Source organism: Phalaenopsis equestris, unplaced genomic scaffold (genome assembly GCF_001263595.1).
Source record: "Phalaenopsis equestris unplaced genomic scaffold, ASM126359v1 Scaffold202766, whole genome shotgun sequence".
Taxonomy (NCBI): domain Eukaryota; kingdom Viridiplantae; phylum Streptophyta; class Magnoliopsida; order Asparagales; family Orchidaceae; genus Phalaenopsis; species Phalaenopsis equestris.
In genome coordinates this window covers 204259-230376 of record NW_018222440.1, presented here as the reverse complement: position 1 = coordinate 230376, position 26118 = coordinate 204259, and the positions used below count along the sequence as shown (strand labels likewise).

Here is a 26118-nt window from a genome sequence, read left to right as displayed (position 1 = left end):
ATTTTGAAAAATGTTTCGAATTTAGAACAGTGCTCCATATTATTTCTTTATTTATGGGATAGCACGGGTAGGGTCACGCGGCAAAATACTCCTTTTCATTTTTTCTTATTTTTTAGTGTGTTTGACACTTTATAAATGTCCATATTTAATTCGAGTCTAGATGCAACCTTGCGTCTGGGCTTCAGATGCAATATTTTCAAGTAATTTGGTTTAACTAAGCTCTATGATTTTTATTTATAATATTTTTTACTTTTAAAAATTTATACATATATATTTTTTTTATTTTTTGCTCTTTAATCAGCTAGATTGTTCGAAATTTTCACTTGGCTGCTAGATTTTGTAAATAGTGATGTTTTAGGGGTCATGTATGTAATTATCCAACCCATATTAACATTTTTTTATCTTCCAAAAAAGTGCCTTCCACTTAAACATTCAAAAAAAATAACTAACTGAATAAAATTTATTCCTCAAACAATTGATGCACAAAAAATAAAATACATGCCAATTTTTTATTTTTATCAAATTTTCAATAGTTTCATTATGATATGCGTAAGTAAATCATTTCAATAGTTTAAATCTTTTTAAAAGAATGCCAAATTTTATAAATAGCGATGTTTCCGGGCTATGTATGTAATTACATAGCACCCAAACATTGCAATTACAAACATAGCACCCCAAACAACGCTATTTATAGGTCTACCACCTACTTTCATCTATTTTTAAAATTCTTATTAAAATATCAAAATTCATGATAAAACTCAAACTAATATTGCTCATTTTTATCAGATTCTCAATGAATATATCGATTTAATAATTTAAAATTCTCACATGAGGGCTAGATTCCATAAATGCCAATATTTTGAGTGTTGTGTGTGTAATTACCCTGCTGCAACCATTCACCCTTGCGCCACCGGTTCGTCGGGCACGAGGATATTGAACTCACTGAGCGTCCACTCAGCCACCTGATTCGCACTAACATAAATCTCAGTACCAACATCCAGTGACGTCCACCTCCTTATCACCGGCACGGTGCCTGGATCTTGATAAAAGTAAAGCACCTGTGAGATCAAGCCAACGTCAAGTTCCCACGCTCTGGCATCACCAATCCATCCCTCTCCCTTCTTTGTAGGGTAGCCATAAGCCCCCCACGCAGGATGCGGGAGGATTTGCAGAATCTCTTGTGGTTGTGGGTTGCTATAAGCGTCGCAAAGATTGTGTGGCTGTTCGAGGTGCTGGGCATTCCCGGGGGCGCAGTACATGTGGTAGGCGGCATAGGGGAAGCGGGCAGAGTCGCTGCGGTGGATACGGGTGCCGTTGGGGAAGGTGTGGTAGGGCGGGCAATTGTTTAGGCTGTCTTTGTGGCACCAGGCTGTGGTATCAGGGTTAAGGATCATTTCACTGTAGCGGGTCACGTCGGTCTCCACGTTGCCATCGCAGGGCTGGCCGTTGTTTTTCCAGCAACTACCCATGTCAAGCAGGTAGAATTGGCTCTTTGGTCCGCCGCCTTGTTTTATTTCTAATCTTAAGCGTATTTTGAAGTCAGGAGACTCGGGGATCTGAGGAACAAGAGAAACCATTAGACGCTTGTTATGTTACACATACAAATTTAAAGCTAAAATTTTTTAGTAGGTAGACAAATTGTTTTGATCAGATTAAGAACGTAACGTTTGTTTAAGAAATTCTTTGGACTGGTAATACGGAACATTATTTTGGAATCAATTCCTTTTGTGAAGTCTGTCAGAAATCGGCTCTCTAACTCTTTGTTAGAGTTATGGATCAAATCACTGGACATTATTAATAAAGAATGGAAAACAAATACGAAAATGTAATGGTGGCATGTACTACCAAACAAACTGAAGAATTACCTTTGGACAATGGTGGAGCAAAATTTTTAAAGCGGTGGTATCAAATATTTTTTTCAAAAACTTTCCGACATGTTTTAATCTTGCTTAGAACATCCATTTGCAGTGTTAATTCTCTTATTAGATCTTTTTAATAAAAATAAAAAATATAATGACAAAAGATTTACAACAAACATCTTGTTTCATGTTCTTAGTCCAATATATAAAAAATATAATGACAAAAGATTTACAACAAACAAAAGATTTACAACATGCAAATATAAAGAATTTTTATTGAAATGGAAGGCAATAAACAATTAAACAAACTGAGCAATAGAAGCTGCCTGTTTGGTTGTTTAAATTATGGAAATTGTTGGGCTTGTTTAAAGTCCTATAAAAAAAAAGACCTTACCAAAATTGGCAAAACTAAAAAACGGAATGGAATTAAGAAAAACAGAACGGGAGCTGAAATTGGGAATTAGGGAAAGGTAAAACAGAAAACTTACCGACCTGTTTTATCATTCGATGTGTGTAAATATGAAAGCATTGGTGTGAGATATATAATACGTTGGTCTATTAAGCTTTCATTCTAATGACCTATTTTCTCACTCATTCTATGTGGAGAGTTTAGGTGTGAGATATGTAAATACATAAGGATTGGGTGCTATGTGAGAAACAGAGATACAGAAAAGCATTTAGGAGATCGGAATGAGTGGGATTATATCAGCAAGTCATTATTCAACTACTGTTTTCTTGAATCCATACGTTCCATAGTATTCCTTTATATATACAGATCATGGGAAGGTTCTAGAAATGAATTAGTACATAAGTTATTATAATATATGTCTATCATTCGTAGTGACCATATAGGTGTTTTCATTCCATAGGTAGTGGTGTAGCGCTTGCAAATAATCTTTCCTTAGGTAGTGATGTAGTGCTTCTAATACCCCCTTGCAAGCTAACGGTTCTTTGAAAAGTTGTAAGCTTGGTGTGAAGGTCATGAAATTTGCACTTTGGTAAAGTTTTTGTAAGTATATCGGCAGGTTGATACTGAGTGTGACTATGCAATTTGCAGATGTTTGGAGTTGATGGGGTCACTTATAAAATGATAATCAATCTCTATGTGTTTCATCATTACGTGGAAAATAGGATTGTTGGCGAGTGAGATGGCCGATATGTAATCCCATTGAAGGGAGTCGGATGCTAAAATTGAATGCCAATTTCTTGAAGAAGACAAAGTAGTTTTATAAGATCGGTGGTTGCCACAGTTAGTGCCCTGTACTCTACCTCCATTATTGATTTCGTTGCTTTGGAATGTTTCTTCACCATCCAAGAAATTAGAGTGTCACCAAGAAAAAAGCATACCCTAGTAGTTGATTATCGTTCAAGGTGATCCCCAACCCAATCAAGGTCATCATATGAGCGAAGATAAAAATCTCGAAGGCAATGTTCCATGCCAAAATGACTTGTGCTTTTTAGATATCTAAGCAGATATGTTTGGAGTTTGTAGTGAGTTGTGGTTGTAGAATGCATGTGTTGGCATGACAAGTTTACGACATATGCTATGTTTGGGTTGGTGCGGTGAGTTATTGATGTAAAGCAGATAATTGGCGCTAAAGTGTGGGGTTGTGGAATGGTGTGGTTTCTATGGATGAGTTCGGTTGACGTAACGGCATAAAACTGTTGAGGGGTGTGCAATCCTGCATCCCTGTGCCATGAAGAGGTTGAATAAGATACCTTTCCAGATAGAGGTAACAAGAGGTAGCCGATTTTTAACCTTCAATATCGTGGAAGCACCCTATCGGGCCTAGATGCTTCAACTGGAATTTAGTGACCATCTTAACGATCGGCTTGGAAATCTCCATAATTTTTTTGCCAGTAATGAGAATATCGTCAACGTAGACAACCACAATTATTTAAATGTTGTTTTGACAATATAAAAGAAGGGATGGACCCGCTTTGCTGAAATGAAAACCATTAGTCATGAAATATTGAGAGAACGTGATAAACCACTGTTTTAAAGCCTATTTAAGGCTGTATATCGATTTATTGAGCAAGCAAGCATGATTTGAGAATTGAGGATCATTAAATCCAAGCGTTTATTCACGTATACAATTTTATGGAGGTTGCCATGAAGGAATGTATTGGAGTTGTCATGCTGGAGTATATTTCAGCCAAGATGAGTGCCGCTTTAAGGTGGATGCAAATGGTAGGGACTTTAGCGATCGGGTTAAATGTTTCATGGTAGTTAACACCAAATTTTTGCTTGTGTCCCTGAGTGACGATGCATGCCTTCTAACATGTGACTTTACTGTGGGAGTTCGTTTTGGTTTTATATTTCCAACGTGAGCCAAGAATAAGTTGATTAACTGGGGAAAAATCAAAGACCCAGTTCCTATATCGTCAAAGTGTTGTGAACTCTTCTGTCATAGCTTTCCAACAATGAGGTAATTTAAAGGCTTGGGTGAAGGACATAGGATCAGGAGGGGGTTGAAGTTAGTGTAACAAATTGAGTTTTTGAGTCGGTTTGAGGTGGCCTTATTTGGATCTAGTGGTCATTGGATGTGCTGGTGAAGTGATACCCATTGGCAGTGGGAGTGGATGGGAGTTAGAAGAATGTGGAGCTGGCTCTAGCGAAGTGGGAGTAGGTGCAGTAGGATGGATTCTTGTAGGAGATGGGGGGATGGAGGGACTACACTTCAAAGATGTGGGTTGTAAGAATGTTATTGGTAATAGGAAATATAGAGAAATATGGACGAAATTAGGTGACTGATTTGTGGGCAAAGAAGAGGAGTGTTGAGTAAATGGAAAATTGTTTTCGTTAATGACCATGTGCCTTGAGATAATAATTTGGTTTGTCATGGGATTGTAGCATTTGTAGCCCATATGTTGGAGGGAGTAGCCCATAAATATGCATTGAACTAATTTAGGTTCAAATTTGTGTTTAGTTTGAGGTTTCCTCAAGGGATAACAATCACATCCAAAAACTCATAGATGAGTGTATGTTGGTGAAGATTTGTCGAGATGTTCATATGGGTAGATTTATTAGGTAGTTTTGTTGGGCATGCGATTGATTAGATGTGTTGCTGTGAGAAGGGCTTCTGTTTAAAATTTATATGGGACATGTGCCTGATGTGGTCGAGCACGAGCAGTCTCCGTAAGATGTCTAAGTTTTAGTTCAACCACTCCATTTTGTTAGGGCATTTATGGACATGAGTATTGGTGGAGGATGCCATTTTTGGGTAAGAAATTGATTGAGATTTTGGTTATTATCTGCTTCACTACCATCTCAGCAAAAAAATTTTATGTTTGTATTGAACTGATTCCGTATTAAGGAAATGAAATTTTGGGTTATTTGTGTTGTTTGAGATTTGGAATACTGATACACCAAAATAATGTGCGATTTTATATATACATTTTATGCTTAATTTTGATGATATTGCACTTTAAAAAATTGTGTTATTATGTTTTTTGCATGTATACTGATTTTAGGCAATTAGAGCAAAAAGGAGCAAAAAGAAGAAATTTGGAGTCAAAACGACGCATTTCAGCATTCTGGCACCATTTTCCAGAGAGCTGGCACCAGAGGCGTCATTTTACAGAGAAGCGGTGTCAGAAGCGCTAGAATTGACACTAGAGGCGCCAAAATTCAAAACAACGCGAACTTCAGTAGGCTGGCGCCATAGGTGCCAGAGATGAAATAAGATGGAGTAAGGCGGTTAGTGACTATTTTTTAGTGGTTTTTGAAGGCTCTAATAAATTCAAACATCAAATGGAGTGATTCAATGCATCTAGACACTATGAAAATATTCTTAAAAGAAATGACTTGTCTCTTGGTGTGAAGAGGTGTGTATTTTGGGAAAAAGGTGAGAGTTTTGAATTCTCTTGAAATGAAGACTGACCCTAATTAGAAAAGAGGTGTCTAGAGAAGAGGAGGGGCGAGAGGTTTGAAGAGAAGAGGTTGGCATGAGAGAGAAGTCTTGGGAGAAGAGAGGATTTTTTTCTGGAGTTGTAAGAGGAGAGGGAAAGTGAGATTTATTCTTCATTACATTTCTAAGAGAGAATTGAGTGTGATTGTAAAGAGAGAAAGTACTTAAAGAGAACGTCAATGGATTTGCTTAAGAAAGAAATTTAGATAAGTTATGTTCTTTCCTTTCATTGTTTTGTAAACTTATTTTTATATATAAAATCTATGTTTTGTCAAATTCTTCATATGAATTATGAGCAGTCTTCTTTATCTTTCTCCCTACAATAAGATATCATTTTGTAAAAAATTAACGTTGTTATATAAGGTTTTAAATGTCAATAATTTGTGATGATTCAAACTCTGATCTTCATTTATTTCTCAATTGAAATTTTAAATTTGTTGAGAAACATAAGATCCGAAAGGGTTGTGTTTTCTGCAATAAGGTAAGAGTCATTAAAGTTCATGGGTGAGAATGTTGTCAATGGAGTTGCATGCGAATCAATAGGAAAATATACTTTGATGAACACAAAATTGGAGATTTTAAGGTGACAGATTAAAAACCCCAATTTGGTGTAATTTCTTAGAAACTAAAGTGAGCTTGTTAGCCCTTGGGGGAGGGAGAAGTGAGAGCTCTGGAGTGGCAAATAATTTCCTCTCAACCTACCCACTGATTTAAAGATCAAACTCTGGATTAGTCAATTTTTTTATGCACTGAGTGGGTAAGGAATAGGATTGCTCTTATTTGGCACAATATATTTTTATATGTATTTTATATGATTTTAATTACTTCACAATGCATAAACTCATTGTAAATGGGAATGATGCTTTCTTCAATTTAAACTCTTCGTTAACAAATTTTGTTTAATCTTAATAAGTTTACTTTTGAAGTTTAGCAATTAGTTCAATTAACTTTATTTTTTTAACTGCATGTCATTTACCATACAATAAATTTACTTTAGATTTATTTTGGTTACTTAAGTTTTATAGTTTGAATATTGTGTTTGACGTTATAATCATAAGAATTTATAGCTCCCTGTGGGATCGATACTTAGGATTCCATTAGAGCATTTTATTACTTGAGCAATACGTATACTTGCGTTATTATTAGAGTATGACAACTTAAGCACTTTAAAAGATAAACTTATTTATACTGAAATTATTTTTATTGTGATTTAACTGAATATTTAATACTCGTGATGCTGTGTGTGTATTGTACTATTGAAAGATATTTACAACACACAACATAAAATAGTTGCATCAAGTTTTTGGCACTATTGTTGGAGAGTAACGATAAATTACATTATAATTTAGAAAAAAATTTTGTACTAAAAAACTATTTGTAGTTTAATTAAATATTTTTATATTTTAGTGTATTTGCTTATTTTTATTGTTTATTGTGTTTGTGTATGTGTAATTTAAGATTGGTAGATTTAATACCTCATAATTCGGAGTCAAAAAGAGCTATTAGAAAAATCTATAAACAACAAAAAGAGTTAGATAACTTGAACAAAATGACTACGAGCTTAAATAATTCTGGAATTGAAAATGAACATCATTAGAGACCTTTAAGAGATTATGTTAATCCTACAAAAGATGAAACTCATTTGAGTATACAAAACCTTGCTGTAGCTGTCAATTCATTTGAGCTTAAATCTGTTATTATCCAAATTGTACAAAATAATCAGTTTCGGGGAACACTGACTGAAGATCTTAACTTACACATTGCTAGTTTTCTAGATTGTGTGCTACTTTTAAATATGATGGAGTATCGAATGATGCTGTCAGACTTAGATTTTCTCCTTTTTCATTAAAGGATTGAGCTAAGATATGTTTGAACTCGTTAGAACCTGGATCTATCAAAACTTGGGGAGACTTATCATAAAAATTTTTATCTAAATATTTCCCACCATAAAAAAACTGCTAAGCTTAAAAATCATATTACAACTTTTTGTCAGTTTGAAAGAGAATCATATTATGAAGGTTGAGAAAGATTTAAAGACATCTTTAGGAAGTGTCCACACCATGTGTTACCAGATTAATTAATAATTCAAACTTTTTATAATGGATTGGTTGGATCTCTTAGATCTATAAGTGACGCTGCTGCTGGTAGATCATTAATGTCAAAACTATTTGATGAAGAGTATTATTTAATTGAAGAGATGACTACTAATAATTTTTAATGACCCTCTGAAAAAGTAACTCAAAAAAGAGTAGCTAGTATTCATGATTCTGATGAAATATTTATGTTGGTTGCTCAAATTGCTGCAATATCAAGGAAGATAGATCAATATGGAGTGAATTATTCTCAAACACCTCCTATGTTTGAGGAAAGTTCATTGGGATAAATAATAGATTCTCAATGTTTATATGAGACTTTAATTGCAATAAATAATCAATCTAATCAACCTTATTCAGTTTATTATAATCCTTATTGAAAAAATCACCCAAATTTTAGTTCGAGTAACAATAAATCTAATGTTGTAAATTTAAAATGGGGGAACATGGTTGTGAACCTATTGGAAAACTCCAACAATAAGGGGAATTCTAACTATAAACCTTATTGCTCTCCAGGTTTCACTATTAATTTGCAAAGGATAAGAAATTATCAATGGAAGAATTAATATTGCAAACAGGAGCATAATTACAAAATCAAGGAGCTGCAATTAGAAACATGGAAAATCAATTGTGATGTATTGCTACTACACTTAACCATAGACCTCTATGAACTTTGCCTAGTAATGTTTAAGTTAATCCTAATGATTAAAACAAAGAGGAAATTAAGGTTATTCAACTGAGAAGTGGAAAAGAGTTGGAAACAAAAGTTCAAAATGGAATTGAAGTTGAAGTTGAGAACGAAAGAGTGGAAAAGGAAAAATATAGTGAAGAGTTTTATTTTGAGTCAGAATATCCTATCAAACCAATGAAAATTATTATAGCAAGATGAATACATCTATTTCTTCAAATGTTGAAGTAGTATAATAAAGATAATCAATTTAGAAAATTTTTGAAAATATTGAGGAAATTGACAATAAATTTTTTATTTGTTGAAGCCCTGAAACAAATGTTAAACTATATGAAGTTTATGAATGATATACTTGATAAAAAAGGAAAGTTTACAGATAATGAGACTAATGTACTTAGTGAAAATTGTAGCACAATAATTTAGAAAAAGCTTTCTGAAAAAGCTTAAAGATCCTGGTAGTTTTACTATTTTATGTGCTATTGGTGAAAGATTTTTTAGAAAAGCTTTATGTAATTTAGGAGTCATTTCTAATCTTATGCCTTTATCAATTTTCAGAATGTTGAGTTTAGAAGAAATTTCTCCTACTCTGTAACTCTTCAGTTAGCTGATCATTCAATTACCTATCCTAAAGGAGTATCCTAAAGGAGTTATATATATAAGATGTTTTGGTAAATGTTGATAAATTTATCTTTCTTGTGGATTTTATTGTGTTAGGCATGGAATAAGGAAATTCCTATCATTATAGGAAGACCATTTCTTGTCATTAGAAAAGCTTTGATAGATGTGTAGAAAGGATAATTAATGATGAGAGTTCGCAATCAAAAAGTTACATTTAATATTGCAAAGTCAATGAGATATCCAACAAAAGGAAGAGATGATGAAAGCTTGAGAATGGATTCTGAACTATATCCTCATTCTCATACTTCAAATATATTCCAGATACATTTGAAAAAAAAAACTTGAATAAGAATATTTGGAGTATGAGAATGATGATATAGTTCAGGATGAAGCTATGGAAGTGAGTAACGAAGAATTGGATTATGTTCAGAAATAAATTGAATTGTTAGATCCTGTGAATGATAATAAAAAATTAATTTCCTTGATTGTAAAACCTCCTAATCTAGAAATGAAAACACTTCCTTACACATTTAAAATATGTTTTTTAGGAGATTTATCCACATTACATTATATTGTATCCTCAAAATTAACTAAAGCATAAGAATGAAAGTTGTTGGAAATGTTAAGAAGATATAAGAAAGCCTTTGGATGGACGTTATTAAAGGAATCATTCCTTCGATTTGTATGCACTGAATTTTATGGGAAAAAAATCATGAACCAACAGTTGATCCTCAAAGGAGATTAAACCCAATGATGAAAGAAGATGTTAAGAAAGATATTTTAAAATGATTAGATGCGGGAATAAATATCATATTTCAGACAGTGCTTGGGTGAATCCAATTCACTGCATTCTTAAGAAAGGGGGTGTGATTGTTGTGACAAATAAGAATAATGAATTAATACTAAAAAGACAAGTCACTGGTTGGAGAATCTGCATTGATTATAGAAAATTAAATTCGATCGCCACACCAAGAAAGATCACTTTCCTTTACCCTTTTTGGAGTAGATGTTGGATAGGCTAGCTGAGCATAGATATTTTTGTTTTATAGATTGATATACTGACTATCATCAAATATTAATTACTCTAGAGGATCAAGAGAAGATAATGTTTAGTATTTCTTATGGTACTTTCACTTTTCGACTAATGCCCTTTGGTTTATGTAATGCACATATGACATTTCAAAGATGTATGATGTCAGTTTTCAGTAATCTAATTGAAGAAGAGATAGATGTTGGATAGGCTAGCTGAGCATAGATATTTTTGTTTTATAGATTGATATACTGACTATCATCAAATATTAATTACTCTAGAGGATCAAGAGAAGATAATGTTTAGTATTTCTTATGGTACTTTCACTTTTCGACTAATGCCCTTTGGTTTATGTAATGCACGTATGACATTTCAAAGATGTATGATGTCAGTTTTCAGTAATCTAATTGAAGAAGAGATAGAAGTCTTTATGGATGATTTTTCAGTGTTTAGAACTTCATTTGAAATATGTCTAAAGCATTTAGAGAAAGTTCTAGAACGACGTGAAAAGACGAATTTAATATTAAACTAGAAAAAATGTGAATTTATGGTTGTAGGAGGAATTGTGCTGGGGCAAAAAATTTCAGAAAATGACATGAAAGTAGATCTGACAAAAAACTAAGTTATAGCTAACCTACCTCCGCCTACTGTTGTAAGAGAATTTTGGAGTTTTTAAGGACATGCTGGATTTTACAGACAATATATTAAAGATTTTGCAAAAATTACAAAGCCTTTATGTCAACTTTTGGAAAAAGACAAAAAAATTGATTTTAATCAAGAGTTGATGTCTTTGAAATATTGAAAGAAAAATTAATCACTACTCCTATAATTGTTTCACCTGATTGGGAGAAACCATTCGAGCTAATGTGTGATGCAAATGATTATGCAATTGGAGCTGTTTTATGTCATAGATATTATTGGGAGAAACCATTCGAAACCATTCGAGCTAATGTGTGATGCAAATGATTATGCAATTGGAGCTGTTTTATGTCATAGATATTACAAAATTTTTAAAGTTATATACTATGTTAGTAAAGCTCTCAATGATGCTCAAATTAGTTATACCACTACTGAAAGAGAGTTATTATCTATTATTTTGCTTTTGATAAGTTTAGTTCATATCTATATAGAGCAAAATGTGTTGTGCATACATACCACTCTGCTATAAAATTTTTGATACAAAAGAAGGATACGAAACCAAGATTAATTAGATGGTACTTCTAATGCAAAAATTTGATTTTGTGGTAGTAGATAGAAATCGATCTGATAATCAAATAACTGATCATTTATATAGGCTTGAATAGGATGAAACATTTTATCTTAAAAAAGAAATTAATGAAACTTTTACTGATGAACAACTTTATGATGTTAAAGAATAGGAAATATGGTGGTTTGCTTAAATTGTGAACTACATTGTTAGCGGTATTTTATCATATGGGTTGACAAAGCAACAAGAGAAAAAAATTATTCATGATGCAAATTTTTACTTTTGGGATAACCCATATTTGTACAAACAAATAAAAAATTTAATTGTGCGGAGATGTGTGTCTTATAAAAAAAATTGAAAAAATTATCCAAAAATGGCATGATTCAAAATTTGGGGGTCATTTTGGAATTGATAGAGTTGTTCACAAAATTTCACAATCTAAATTTTATTAACGAGTAGGCAATATTTCAAAAAGAAATGAAATGCTCCTAAATTTTACTTTGAAAGTTGAAAACTTTGATGTTTGGGGATTAGATTTTATGAGACCGTTTATACCTTCATTTGGAAATATATTTATATTAATTTTAGTGGACTATGTATCAAAGTGGATTGAAGTAATAGCTTTACCCCGATGTGATGCTCGGAGTGTTTCAAAATTTTTTATAAATAATATTTTTACAAGATATGAAATGTCGACAATAATCATTACTGATGGATGATCTCATTTTTGAAATAAATGAATTGAAAAGTTAGTGGAAAAATATAATATTATACGTAGGATTACAATTGCTTATCATTCTCAGACTAGTGGTCTAACATAAGTATCTAATCGTGAGATTAAAAGAATTTTGGATAAAACTGTAAATCCTAATAAAATGAATCGGTCTGCTAGATCAAATGTTGGATAGACTAGTTGAGGCATAAATACTTTTGTTTTCTAGATGAATATATTGGTTATCACTAAATACAAATAGCTATTGAGAATAAAGAGAAAACAACTTTTATCAGTTCTTATGGTACATTTGTTTTTAGAACAATGTCATTTGATTTATGTAATGCTTCAAAGGACTATTTTTTATGATTTAAATAAAAAAGGAATTGAAGTTTTTATGGATGATTTTTAAGTGTTTAAAACTTCATTTGAATCATGTTTAGAACATCTTTCAGTGTTTGGAAGACTCATTCATCCGATCAAGTTTAGCTGTCCAAGCCAAAGCCTACATGATCAAATCTGACCGAGCTACGAGGGCAGAAAGATAATCGAATGATGCAAATTCAAGCACTTCGATCAGAACTAAGATAATAAGTCATCTGAGCTAACAACCACTAAAAAGAAAACCCATAGAATAACTAATTTCCCAACATCTCTAATCATATCAGAAAAGTCTAGAAGCCTCCTTATTCATTATCAAGGGTTGGCAACTAGACTGGATCAGCTAGTAATGCTAATTCTTCCCATCTGAAGCAAATCAAGCTCGGCAGATAGATGACGTCAACCAAGCCTAACCAACCAAACCTATCCTTTAGCTATAAAGCTAAATAAGCTCAATCGATTGAGTTAGAGAGTAACCGAGCAATCGACTGATAAAAATCCCAAGAAAACTTACTACAACTCCTTCTAAAGCAAAGACAAAAAAATGATATCATATTGTCCAATCTCTCCATTATAAATAGTGCTCATTTTATGAATAAATAATGACAAACAAGATAGATATGATTGATGATTGACAAAATGGATGGATGGATGGATGGATGGATGGATGTATGTATGTATACCATATATATATATATATATATCTATCTATCTATATATGTACATACATACATACATACAAATACATACATACATACATACAGATACATACATACATACATAAATACATACATGAATCCAATATTGCCAAGTGCAAATGAAAAAAATTTAAAATGTAAACTAAGATAAAATTAAGAATATTAAATCAAATAATTTAATGTGATAAAAAAGTCAGAGCGAATTCAACTTACAATCTTGGTCATCCCACGACCAGGATAGTGATAGCCGGCAGAGAGGCCCTCCGTCGCATCAGACCTGAGGTAGAGCATGAGCCAAGGATATTTCTCTGATGTCCTGAGATAGTGATGAAACTTCCACCCTTTATCCTCACCGCTACCAAATTCCTTCTCCCACACAACCGAGAAGTAGGAGATGTCGTTCAATCCTTCGCTGACATCTGCGTCGAGCTCATAACTACCAAAAAAGCTTCCTTTGAGCCTGTCTTCGTTGTCCGACAAAGCGGTGTAGTTGTGGAAGTGAAGTGGCTGGTTCATGCATCTTTCCTCAGCAAAGCAGGGGAAGCGAGGTTCTGGTGGGAAGGGGCCGACCTTCTTTCCATTGGAAGGGCAGAGGTCGGACTTGGTGTCAAAGTTGCCATTTTTGAGCATTATCATCCAATAATGCCATGGAGCCGGCTTGTCATTAACCTCACACTTGGTGCCCAGATACATTTCTTTTTTCACAGCGTAGAGATCCACGTTCTCGCCGGTTTGATTTGCCCCCATTCTGTTGTCTTGCTCGCTCACGAGATGCACAACTTCTCGATGGACTTTCTCGCAGCCGTCTGAAACAAACGATCATCTTTAAGAAAATAATAGTTGTCTAGTAAAAGCTTCTCCGAAGGTAAGACGAAAGAAATGCGCCGCTAATTAACTTTCACATAGTTTTTAAGAAATGTTCTGAAATGCAGGCAATAACGTAACTGTCCTTATATATTGCGCCCAATTATCTCTCATTAAAATTTTTTATAAAAGTTTTTTCTTTTTTAAATTTTTTGAATTATGGGTTGGGCTGGTTGGCGTTCCTGTACTTCAAAAGTAAGGGCACTTTATCAAATAACCATTAGCCTTCATACTGGCTGACCGCAATTTTGGCCATCAATCCAAACCATTACAGCAAACTAAGAGAAGATTCAAGTCAGTGTAAAACAGAGAAAATAACTTATAGTTGTTGCACTGGATCCACATTATATATAATCAGGCATATATTTAAAAGAAAAATACGACGTTATCGACACACTATATGATTCATTAGATCCAAATAGGAAAATAATTTAGGAAAAAAAATCAATACTTCGGCCGACAAATCTGTCGTGTAGAGACCATTATAAGTATTAGAGAGAGAGCATTTACACAAAATTAATCTTTTTTAAATTAAATTTTTGTTTTAGATTAGATTGCAGAGAAGAAATCATGATATTCTTAACCATTTCAACTTTTTCCATCCTTAATATTGGACTTTAGTTTCATACTTTAAAACATAGATTGTTCATTCGAACATTCAGGCGGTCTCAGGAATGACTGAATAGAATGAACAAACGGTCCGACAAACATCAGACAACTATATAGCACTGACTATTGGGTAACCACTATCATGAAAAATAATAGTCGCTTGAGATAATGCATTTTAACGTAGATACATAATCCAAGGGCAGGTTGCTTATCTGATTACGTTTATTTACCATCAGCTCGATGAAAGAACCTTACTCTAAGACGATATGTGTTCATATTCTGACTCCACTGATTGGGCGACCATAGAGCACTAAAACCGACCGAACGATAAAGGGTTAGCTGAACGAATATAATTCAAACACCAGAACAAAATGGTTATGAATGTGAAGCAAAATTTAAGGGATAACGTATAGCAGTGTTGACATCCGTTATGAGGTCGAAATAAATAATATTTAGTTATAAATGTGTAAATGTAAGAGCTCATTAACTATAGAAATATTTCTCTCACTAATAAGGAAATGTAAGAGCTCATTAACTATAGAAATATTTCTCTCATTAATAAGGAAACACCATGTAACTTATAAATCCTACCTATGAATTATAAACAGGGGGATAATTTTTAGAAAGGGCAGAACAAAATTCTAGCTAAAAGACAAGTATCAAGTATTCAAATCATTCTTCTTTCTCTATTTCATCCGATTAAGGCTCTATACCTTAGGCGTGATCCATCGAATAATATATGATACAATATCCTAAAAGATGCAGTGATCGTGGAGTCATGTCATCCACCAAATGAGAGCACGATAGTCTAAAGGAACACACTAAGGAGATACTTCCAACATTGATTATGTTCGAGAATTCGTACAACAACAAGTCAAAGCGCTTTGCAGAGTTGGCTCGAACGGTACTTGAGGGAAGGGTACAACCTCTTCCTCAACCCAATCCACCGACACCCCATTCGCCAGTATAACACGTCGTTCTAGCACCCAAACCTCCATTTCAACAGGCAGCACCAGTAGTCGAATGAGAAGAAGAGTCTCATTATCAGGATAGTGCCAGGTCTGCACAAAGGGGAGGACCACCACCAGGAGCAATAGAAATCTATCGCCACATAGAGTATGCGTTCTCTCAACATATTATGGAGGCTAAACCACCAGAAAAATTCAAGGTTCCCATCTTGGCACCATACAAAGGTCAAAGTGATCTCGCTGACCATATTGTGTCCTTTGTGTCTGCAATCTGCCTTATCAAAATTTCAGATGCATTAAAATTTTGGTTCTCTACAAGCTCTCTGATTGTTCAACGGGCTTCCCATAAGAATTATTAATTCCTTCAGAGATTATACGAAGTTACTTTTGGGGTAGTTTGCTAGTGCCCAAAAGCCACGATAGGATTCAGATTCTTTGTTATATTTGAAATATGTACCAAACGAGAGTGTGATGTCATATGTAACTAGATTTCAGAAGTAGATGCTTGAGGCCCAGAACATGGAGCCAAAAGTCACCAAGGCAACACTAACACAGTATTAAAGAGTCTACAGTTCCAATACTTTATGGGTTTAACGAAACCCAATACTCTGGAGGAAATTCTGTAACTAGCCAATGACCACATTGTGGCTGAAGAATATATGAACTATTTAATTTTCAGAGTTGGAAAATCAGATAAAAAATCAGACAGGAACAACTTGAGGAAGATGTTGGAAAGATAAAGATGGCTCTCATTCGAAAAGGGAAGGAGGACAGTCTTCCCAACGATACAAAAGTAGATCGTGACGTACGTAAATGTAAACAGATAAATGACTAGTCTATGGGAGATCGGAGGACATCCAGGTTCACACCACTTTAGGCTTCTATGGCAGAACTCGTAGATGCAACAATAACAGGGAGTGTTTCCAAAAGGCGACACTACTAAAAGCTGGAGATTTCCTCCTGAGTCGCAAAAAATACTGTAAGTATCACCAAGACCACAATCATGATGTTGAAGAATGTGAGCACCATTGCAGCCTTGTAGATTAGCTTATTCAAGCCAAAAGGCTTAAGGAGTTTGTAATGTCGGAGACTTAGACTCTGCGGAAAGGTAAAGCTCCAATAGAAAGCAAGTCAATCGGACCAATCTGAGCTAACACCTAGATAGTTCCAACAATCTTGGGAGGTAAAATGTATACAAGAATCAACAAGAAAAGAACTTAGTTGGAAGATTACTACACTTTCGTACCCTCTCCAAAGATGAAATCACACCCAACTATCATTTTCACTAAAGTTGTATCTTCCTCTAGCCGGAGATCCATATAATGATGACGTTGTTGTCACAAAGCTCATGAATAACTATCATGTTGGTGGAAACTTGATCGACAACGGGAGGTCGGAAACTTTTTTTTATTTCGGACTGCATTTTAGAATATGAGGTTGACGACCAACCTATTGACTGCACCAACTGGACCACTGTCTAGTTTATTTGGTGAACGAAAGGAGGCTCTAGGGGTAATAGCCCTCTTTGTTACTTCGGGAGAGGGTGGTAATAATCGGTTTACTAATATGAAGGATTTTCTGGTGATTGACACACCACTAACCTACAATGTGATATTCAGTCGGACCCTCCTAAATAACTTCTAGGTTGTAGTATCAACATAACATGTAGCTGTGAAATTTCCCAACAAATGAGTGGTAGTCCCCGTGTAGTGTAGGGAGATCTGGAGCAATCCCGAACGTGCTACATACAAGCGGTAAGTAGGATGGAGCACAGAGCGTTGGACATACAACACAAACTAGAAGGAGGCCCCGCAAATATACAAGTTCAAAGTCTCCCAATATCTTCTCAGTGGAGGCATATTATTCTGAAAGTCAACCACGCCATTGCATTTATGATGCGTTAGAGAAAGTGAATTGGAAGACATCATCCGAGAAGTAAATTTGAGAGAATGCAAAAGCCATTCAGGAGAAAAAACTTTGGCTCATTAGGTACAAAAACAAGGTTATTTTTGGCCAACACTCATGAAGGATGCAAAACAGTTTTCATAAAGGTGTGAAGAATGTAAAAAATATGCTCCACTACAGCACCAACCAGCTCACAAATTGCAACTGATTGTCAGCCTCTGACCCTTCAAAGTGTGGGAGCTACATATTCTCAGTCCATTCTGGCCTTCCATATGAAAAATGAAAGTTCTATTAGTAGCTGTGGACTATTTTCCTAATTAGATAGAAGCTAAAGCACTTGCTCGGATCATAGCAGGCATTGTTCAAACTTTTATCTAGACAAATAAAATTTGTCGGTATAAGTTACCCCTAAAAGTCATTACATATAATCAAACTCAGTTTGCTAATCAAGGGGTACAAAATTTCTATCAGAACCAGGTAGTTAATTTAAAATTTTCATCATTACATCACCCGCAAACTAATGGTTAAGCTAAATTTGTTAACAAAGCCATACTAAGCTTATTAAGAATGAAGATAAAATATGCAAAAGGTAAGTGGGCACATAAGCTTCATTTGGCCCTTCGAGCCATCCAAACCATCCCAACAAAAAAATTGGTGCTTTCCTATAGAATGAAAGCTATATAACAAGTTAAATATAATAATCACATTTAAAGAGTTATCATTGCAACATCTTTTGGCAAAGGGGACCTAGCAACTGACAACGTAAGCTTGGAGAAGGCATCTCACTTGCTCTTGATCAATTTCAAGAAAATCGAATGGATGTTGCTCTACTATAAGAAGAGATGAAAAGAACAACCAACACTATAAGAAAAATGTACGAGAAAATACATTTTTAGTGAAATATTTGGTTTTAAAAAAGATTGATCCAACTACCATAGGACAGTCGGTTGGCCCCGGTGCGTAAAAGTTAAAAACACACACTGAGAAAGTTCTTCAATGAACGTGGAGTGGAGACGGCTAACATAATTTTTTTTCTGAAAACAAAATATTTTATTTTGTATCAGTAATCATATCTGAGAAAACCCATTATTATAAAATCAAATATTTTATTTATCTCGGTTGAAAAGTACAAAATTTCCAAAGGATAATACAGGCAAAAGGTAGACCCATTACAAATTATTTGACAAGAACAGACTTTCAAGGGGGTTAAAGCTCTCTGTTGAAAATTGCTAAATGAGTCCTCACCAGGCTCGTCACATTCTCTCTGTTTACATTATCTCCTCAGTACAGGAATTTGGTGGAGATAGGGAGGATACAACTGCCAAAAGACTTCATAACGTCGCTCCTCTGCCACTAGTGAAAGGGAGGTGAACAGACATCTGGCAATAACCATTGAACAGACATATAGTATTCTCTAGGAATGTGTTGTCAGCATTAGCTTTCTACATGGGAAACTACGTCTGTTCACGAAGGGAGGCTGAACTCAGTAGACCATCTCATAAGGTGTCAAGTTTGACAATCAACTCAGAGAAAGCCTTCTCCTTCGACAGTCAACTCGAAGAAAAGAAAGGCAATGCATAACCATCGCAAAGCTCATCACTCAGATCGATAGAAAGCTAATTTCATTTTCAACTCCACATAGAGCAGACTGAACTCTCATATCCCATACGAGCCCACTAATAATTTCATTTGATTTTAAGCATGCTACAAAGGTCCCCTTCCCTTTTTTATAAGAGGGAGGGTTAACTATTCCAACAGGATTCATCCAACAAAAGCTGCTATGAGCCCACCATGAAATGAGATATCAAAACCATTGCAAGAAAGCTCTAAACTATAGCAGGGCACCTAATGGCTAGTTTCCCAAAATGAAAAAAGTATCGTGGCACAGCCAAAGCAAAGAATTAAAGTTACCCTCCAAAGATCACAAGACAGAAGCAAGGCCCCTCATTGAATACAACAATTTTAAGAGGCTTTCCAACATTGCAAAGATCTGGTCTGATTAAACAACATTAGGCAAATAATTCTAATGCTCGGAAATCTCAAGCACATCAAGATAAAGGGCAAGCATCTAAAGATGACCAAAAAGCGTTACGACGCATGATCGTACCAAAGGCGACTAGAAAGTGTTATGATGCTTAGTCACACCAAACATGACCAAAAAGTGTTACGATGCTTGGTAGCACCAAACACAACCTAAAAGTATTATGATGCTTGGTCGCTCCAAAGACACCCAAAAAGAGTTGTGACACTTGATTGTCTCTAAGATGACCAAAAAGCATCTGGAAACTTGTTCGCAGTAAAGATGACCACAAAGAGTTATGGTGCTTGATTGCACCTAAGACAAGAAAAATGATTTATGACATTTGATTTCTCAATGTCAACCAAAAAGTGTTATGATGCTTGGTCGCACCAAAGAAGACCAAGAGGCATTACAATGCATGGTCGGACATAAACTACAAAAAAATGAATCTGACATTTGGTCACATGAAGAGCTGACTAAAAATTATTATCACGCTTCATTGACATGAACTTGCAAGCTACATATTACATGCCAAAAAAACTTATTTTTTCAATGAGAAATGGTCAACCAAAAATCATACTTCATATGTAAGAATATCTTTTACAAAATTCAAGTCTATCCACTTCAATAAAAATCTCTACGAATTTTTCGAATGCATGTTAGATTATTCATCATCTTCAACATTATTGTCATCAGATTCTCCGTGATATTTAGAAGCCTAAGGAATGTCATAAAGCTTCTTGAATTCTTCAAGATTAGAATACTTTGGGCCAATCATCCCAACTCGGGCAATTTTGTCAGTTGCAATTTTATGACAGATCTCCAAATATCCTGCTTGAGTGGCAAGCAGATCCTCGCGGTCATAATACTAAACATTGGCTCTGTCAGGAAAGCGTTCTTTGCTTGGACCGTCGAATCCATTCAGATAAAATATCCATCTCCATTTTTTGAATTTTCTATTTCATACTCCGCCTCAACTACCCTCATTGTTGCAAGCTCCACTCGTTCTTGAAATTTTCTAGACATCTCATTAGAGTTGGCAAGTCCTTATCTTATTCACAAGTAAATTGATGTCAGATGTTGAGTGGAAGCATAGCCCATTGGATGGTAACAATTAAGCATTTGGCATAATTCAATGGGGCGACGTCCATTAAACTACTTATCTAAACTTACAAACTAGAGTTGGTCTGCAAACATGGGAGCTTAACTTGCAGATACTGAGTTATATCATTATCGACTAGACAAAGACTTAAAATAAAATTCAAGTAGACTTTTGGCAGAACCTTTTGTAATCAGATCCAACAACATTCCCACTTTTCTTACTTCTAGGAGGACCGGGGAAAGGAGTATCAAAAGAGATGCCCTTACCTTTTTGGGTAAGCCTAACAGACTTAACATAAATGGGATTTCTCTCTTGCTTTTAGTCGAAGCTCCACCACCATCTTCATCTATAGCCTCACCTGAGGAGATCAACGACTAAACTCGACCCTTTATGATGGAGGAATAAACTTAATTCAAGATGCCCAAAAGATCTCCTGAGTCGAAAGATGCCTTGCTGAGCTATCAATATCTATTGGAAGGAGAGAGGAGTCATATTCTTCCCCAAATCACCTACGATCATCTAAAGATGTTTTCACTCAATCAACATTACTTAACCCGTGAATTTATCATGAATAACTACAAAAGTTTTTGAAACTGGGTGAATAAAATCCAAACCTGGTATGCAGCCTCCAGACAGGCTAGCCTCTTTGGTTCCTCATTCGTCTTCTTCTCTGATGGATGAATCATTTGCCATCTTCAATTTTCTTGATGCATTCATAGAAATTCTTCCAAGCTTCTCTAGTTGTCTCTTTTGGTCAACCTCATCAGAGGCGGCCCACATCTATTATGTTATTCAGCACCTGATTTATAGTCAAGGGGTTATATTTAACTACTTATAGCTGTCGACCGAGTATGACCTACTCCATTTCTTTCACCTGGGATGAGATTAATTTGCTCTTCTTAAATGGGCCATCAATGGCCCTAGTTAAGATGCCCCAATCATCTCCGACGCCTCTCAAAAGACATAGTTTCTTGTCCTTAACTTTAATTTCCAGATCTATTAAGTGGAACTTCCTAGTAGTGTCGAAAATAAGATACCAATCTGGTTTGACCTGAAAGGAGAACATATGCAAAAATAATTCGCGAGCCTAAGGGACACCTTGTTTGCGCATATAAATAACATATGTTGTCACTACAACTATTGAGTTTGCTTCAACTGAGTCGGGATGATGCCATAAAATCGAAAGCTCTAGCGATGTTCCGCGTAAAGTGGCAGTCAAAGTCCAAAATAAAACTAGTCTCAGTAGAAAATTATCTCATCACCTAACTAGTCACTAGCACGAACCTTTGTCTCCACTCGATCTAAGACAACATGTGTCATAAACATAAGTTTTATCTAATAACTTAACCTAAAAACCAGTGAGAATTGATCATTTGAAAAACCTAAATGAACAAAAAATTTGAGGAGAATATTTGGGAAATAAATGACTGAAGGATAGGCAAAACAAAAAAATGTAAAAAAACTTTCAAATAATATTTGGAAGCCAAAGCGCCGTATTGGTTTCCGTAAAAAATATCATATCGGAACAAAATTCATAAAAAAAAATCTTAATTCCCAAATTATAGATGACTTTTATTCATAAAAAGAAATATTTACAGTCGGGTCGTCCGTTGCCTCACTCAAGGCCAACACCAGTTCATTAAACGTGAATACTATGCAACCCCCAAGATTTATATTTTTGTATCTTTTCTTCCTCAACACGTACATTTCAATATGAACTAGTTGGCCTAAAGCGGGCAGTTTATCCCTCAAGGTCACTGCTTCAGAGAGCTCCCAAATCTGCCACCTGGTCGGAAGTTCTTCTAATCCTGCTACCTTGGCCTAAAGAATTTCCAACACTACAACTTGGGCCTGAAGAATCTCCATATATGTGTTAAAAACTACAAATTCTTCCGAAAGAACTGTAACAATAGCCTCTCATTGGAGATCAGCAATCCGAGCAAAGGAGTCCACAATCTCGTCCAAGCAGTAAGCTAATGACCCACGAGAGTCCTCCTAACAGTAAGCGGTGTCAGGGCCGGAAGAGGAATTGGAGTGGAAACTCCTTCAGCCGCAACTTGAACAAAAGGATCAGCTTGATCTGCTGGGCATATTACCTTCCAGATTCAAAATTCAATAATATTCATGATTTCTTCTGCAACAATTAAGCCGATGTTATAAAAATAAGTGACAAAACTAAATAAAAAGAGACAACAAGGTTACCAATTATTCGATCTATATCTGATGAATAGAAGCTCTTTGCAACAAGAGATGGCATCCCGCCAAGAGGAGGTTTATCAGTTAGAAGCGGATGATGAACATTCTCCGTTGGTGGAGCCTCAATGGCAAAACTACATATTGAGTCGTCTTATCTCAGTGTAGCACCACCTTGAGCTGGAGACTGAAGCAGGAAGAAATTTAATGGTTGAATTTACACAACCACCTTCGAAGGTTCTCCAGCTTATAACAGTGGGAGGAATGGACGCTGACGAAGCGATGCAGGATCAAATGCTTTCCCTATTTTCCGACATCTCACTTGGAGTAGTGGTGACTCGGATGATTCACAAATTTATTTTAGACAAAGCAACTTATCAGTCGGTTGTCAATTTATTTGCATAGATTCAGCTGGCCTCTTTTCATCGATCGTTTCTTTTCCTTCTCCTTTCCTTTTCTCTGACGAATGTGGTTCTTTGCCCACATTTTTTTAAGGAAGTGGGCAGGATATCTCCAATATCTATTTTCTTTCATCCCATGCAGGATGGGTTCTAGAAATGAGAAGTTCAAAAGCCTTCATTAAGGCTTACTCATTTACTAGTTTTCCAGCACCCGAAATGTTTGTTCGTCTGGACAATCGACTCACAAGAAAATGATTCAGAAGATGGTAAAAAGATAAAATACACTCAGAACCCTATTTATAGAAAAAAGGGGAGGGGCACAAAAATGATGGGAGTATAATTATTATGATATTTATTACTCATTATATGATTGGTCGTTGAATTTAATTACCTTATTCTTTTGACAGTTGTTACTTTCAAAAAAAGTAAGAGAATCATGAAACTAACTATGTACATTAGAAATAAGCCAACACAAATCTCGAGGAGAAATAATTAAAGATATATAAAAACATAGATTGATCATGTGAAAAGTCGAGCAATCTCAAAGAATGACTGAATGAAAGGAACGAACGTACGAGTATCACGAAACTATATCAACACCAACTATTTGATAACTGCTATCGTGAAAACCAATGTTTGCATGAGATAAGACATTTTAACAAACATACAAAAACTGAAGGTAGACTGCTTATCTAATTAGGGTGATTTACCTTCTGCTCGATTAAATAACCCTATCCTAAGACAATGTGTCTTCATATTCAGACTCCACGATTTAGGTGACCGAAGAGCAATAAATCAATCAAATGATGACAGTTAGTCGAACGAATGACAGCTGACCGAATGTCATTCAAACACCCAAACTAAATGACTACGAATGTGAAGCAGAATTCAAGGGAGTTACAGAAGTATAATGGTGTTGGCATCAGTTATGATGTCAAAATATATAATATTCAGTTAAAAATGTGTAAATATAATAGCTCATTAGCTATAATAACGTTCCTCCCGTTAATAAGGACCTACCATGTAACTTAGAAATCCTACCTATGATTTATAAATATGAGCATAATTTTCAAGAGAGACTAAACAAAATTCTCACTAAAAGACAAGTATCGAGTATTCAAATTTTTCTTTTTCCTCATTTTCATCCTCTATACCTTAGGTGTGATCCATCAAACAATTTTGGATCCATCAATACTAAATTATTTATTGAAAAAATTGTTTCATTAACTTATTTTTTGAAACCTTTTGAATTAAAAATTAAAATATTTATAGGATGAGTTTTCTAATATTTCCACCAAATATTTAGGATTTAACCATCAGTATCGATATTTTGTTAATTTCTTCCTAATTTCATCAACTTCAGATCGAAATAACTGAAACTAATCAAAACGTAGCAACTTCCCAGCCTACAATCAATTTTCAGATTCCTAACCAATCTGAATCGAATCTTAAAATCAAGATAAAAGAAAGTGTAAGTTTCCATGAATGGGCCCATAGTCATGCTTATAGTTGCTCCTATTAGCCTTCTTATAAAATGGGCACCTGAATTAATCGATTCAAAGATGACACAGTTCCAAGAGAAAGAAAAGAAGGCAGCATATAGAAACCTGGCATAAGAGTAGTAGTTTCCCTTAAGTCGAAGCAATCAGCAGCCCTGGGACTTCCCATTCCAGGCGCCTCTGCACCAACTTCATTACAAAAGTTCCAGCCCTCAAAAGCCACACGAAGACCATTTCTCTTCATCCCCGGATCCCCCACCGCCGATCTATACCCCGCTAATCCTCCCGACGACGTAGTAAACCACCCCGCCACGGCTGTCACAAGAAGGGGCATGAGTGCCACTTGGCTTGATCGATCCCACATCATTACTGAAGAGAGAGAAAGATAGGGAGCAGAAAGGATAGAAGTGAAAGATTTAAGCTTACACAGTGCTCTATTAGTTTAATTGGATGCGTTTGATTCGCCTCTAAAAGACGCTATATGTTTGCGGATATTGTTTATCAACTCAGGACAAAGTTGTCATAAATCTCCGCACGCGGTTTTAGAAAATGATTAATAATATTTAGTGAATTCGTTAGGATGTCGCTACAAGCCTACAATCATACACAAGGCACAACTCTGGACCACAAACAACAACATACCAAATCCTAACCACCTAAATTGTATTCTATCAGTTATGATCTTGTAAACACCCTTTTCCAAAACATTCTCTCCGTATCATATGTAATTCATCGTTTATTAAGAAGTGTGGATACCAATACATTTCAGCATAATTATTTTCTACGCTTTACAACGACAACAATGTGCCTTTTGTATTTCTCAGCTTTGCAGGTTCTGTTTCATGGTGTCAGAGCATTTGGGTAGTGGATCAAATAGATGATTCAGTCCTTCAGCATTAATTGAGGGACGAGATTCACTCATAATTGAAGAATAGTGGACTCGTTCTTGGAAATTCCTTATTTCTAATACATGAATTGTGGTTAATATTTTTCTATTCACAAACAATTACACTATAAAAATCTCGATACTGAAAGTAGTTAAGCCGAATGGTTTCGCTGGTGTTATAGATGGATCCATTACAAGGCCAGACAATAATAAAACAAATGATACAGGAACTGTAATTCATAACCCTGCTTCCTATACATGGATGCTGATAGACAAGAATTTAACAGCTTCTATACTTTCAACCATATCTCCCACAATATTTACATATGTGACTAATCTTGACAACTACCATGAAATTTATAAATCCTTGTTGTAAAAATGCCTGCAAGCAACAAATAGATCACACGTAATCCAACTCCAAACTGTGTTGCATAATATGCTTATGAAGAAAAATATATTGGCATAACATCTCAC

General features: G+C 35.1%; 1 protein-coding gene across 1 annotated transcript; it reads right to left on the bottom strand.

Annotated features, from left to right (window-relative positions):
- Positions 1–777: 777 nt before the first annotated feature.
- LOC110036119 lies at positions 778–25220 on the bottom strand. Its single transcript, XM_020740483.1, has 3 exons — positions 24867–25220; positions 13411–14003; positions 778–1556 (listed from the first exon to the last, which is right to left on the bottom strand). Exons 1-3 carry the CDS (start codon positions 25123–25125, stop codon positions 897–899), a joined length of 1512 nt encoding a protein of 503 aa, XP_020596142.1. The 5' UTR covers positions 25126–25220; the 3' UTR covers positions 778–896.
- Between the last annotated feature and the right edge of the window lie 898 nt (positions 25221–26118).

Bases quoted from the DNA above. Each gene is read 5' to 3' on its own strand.
- LOC110036119 (XM_020740483.1), bottom strand. From the start codon at position 25,125: ATGATGTGGGATCGATCAAGCCAAGTGGCACTCATGCCCCTTCTTGTG. The intron at 14,004-24,866 runs GTTTCTATATGC...CGTTTGTTTCAG, and splicing joins AACTACTACTCTTATGCCAG to ACGGCTGCGAGAAAGTCCAT. The intron at 1,557-13,410 runs GTAAGTTGAATT...CTTGTTCCTCAG, and splicing joins GTCGTGGGATGACCAAGATT to ATCCCCGAGTCTCCTGACTT.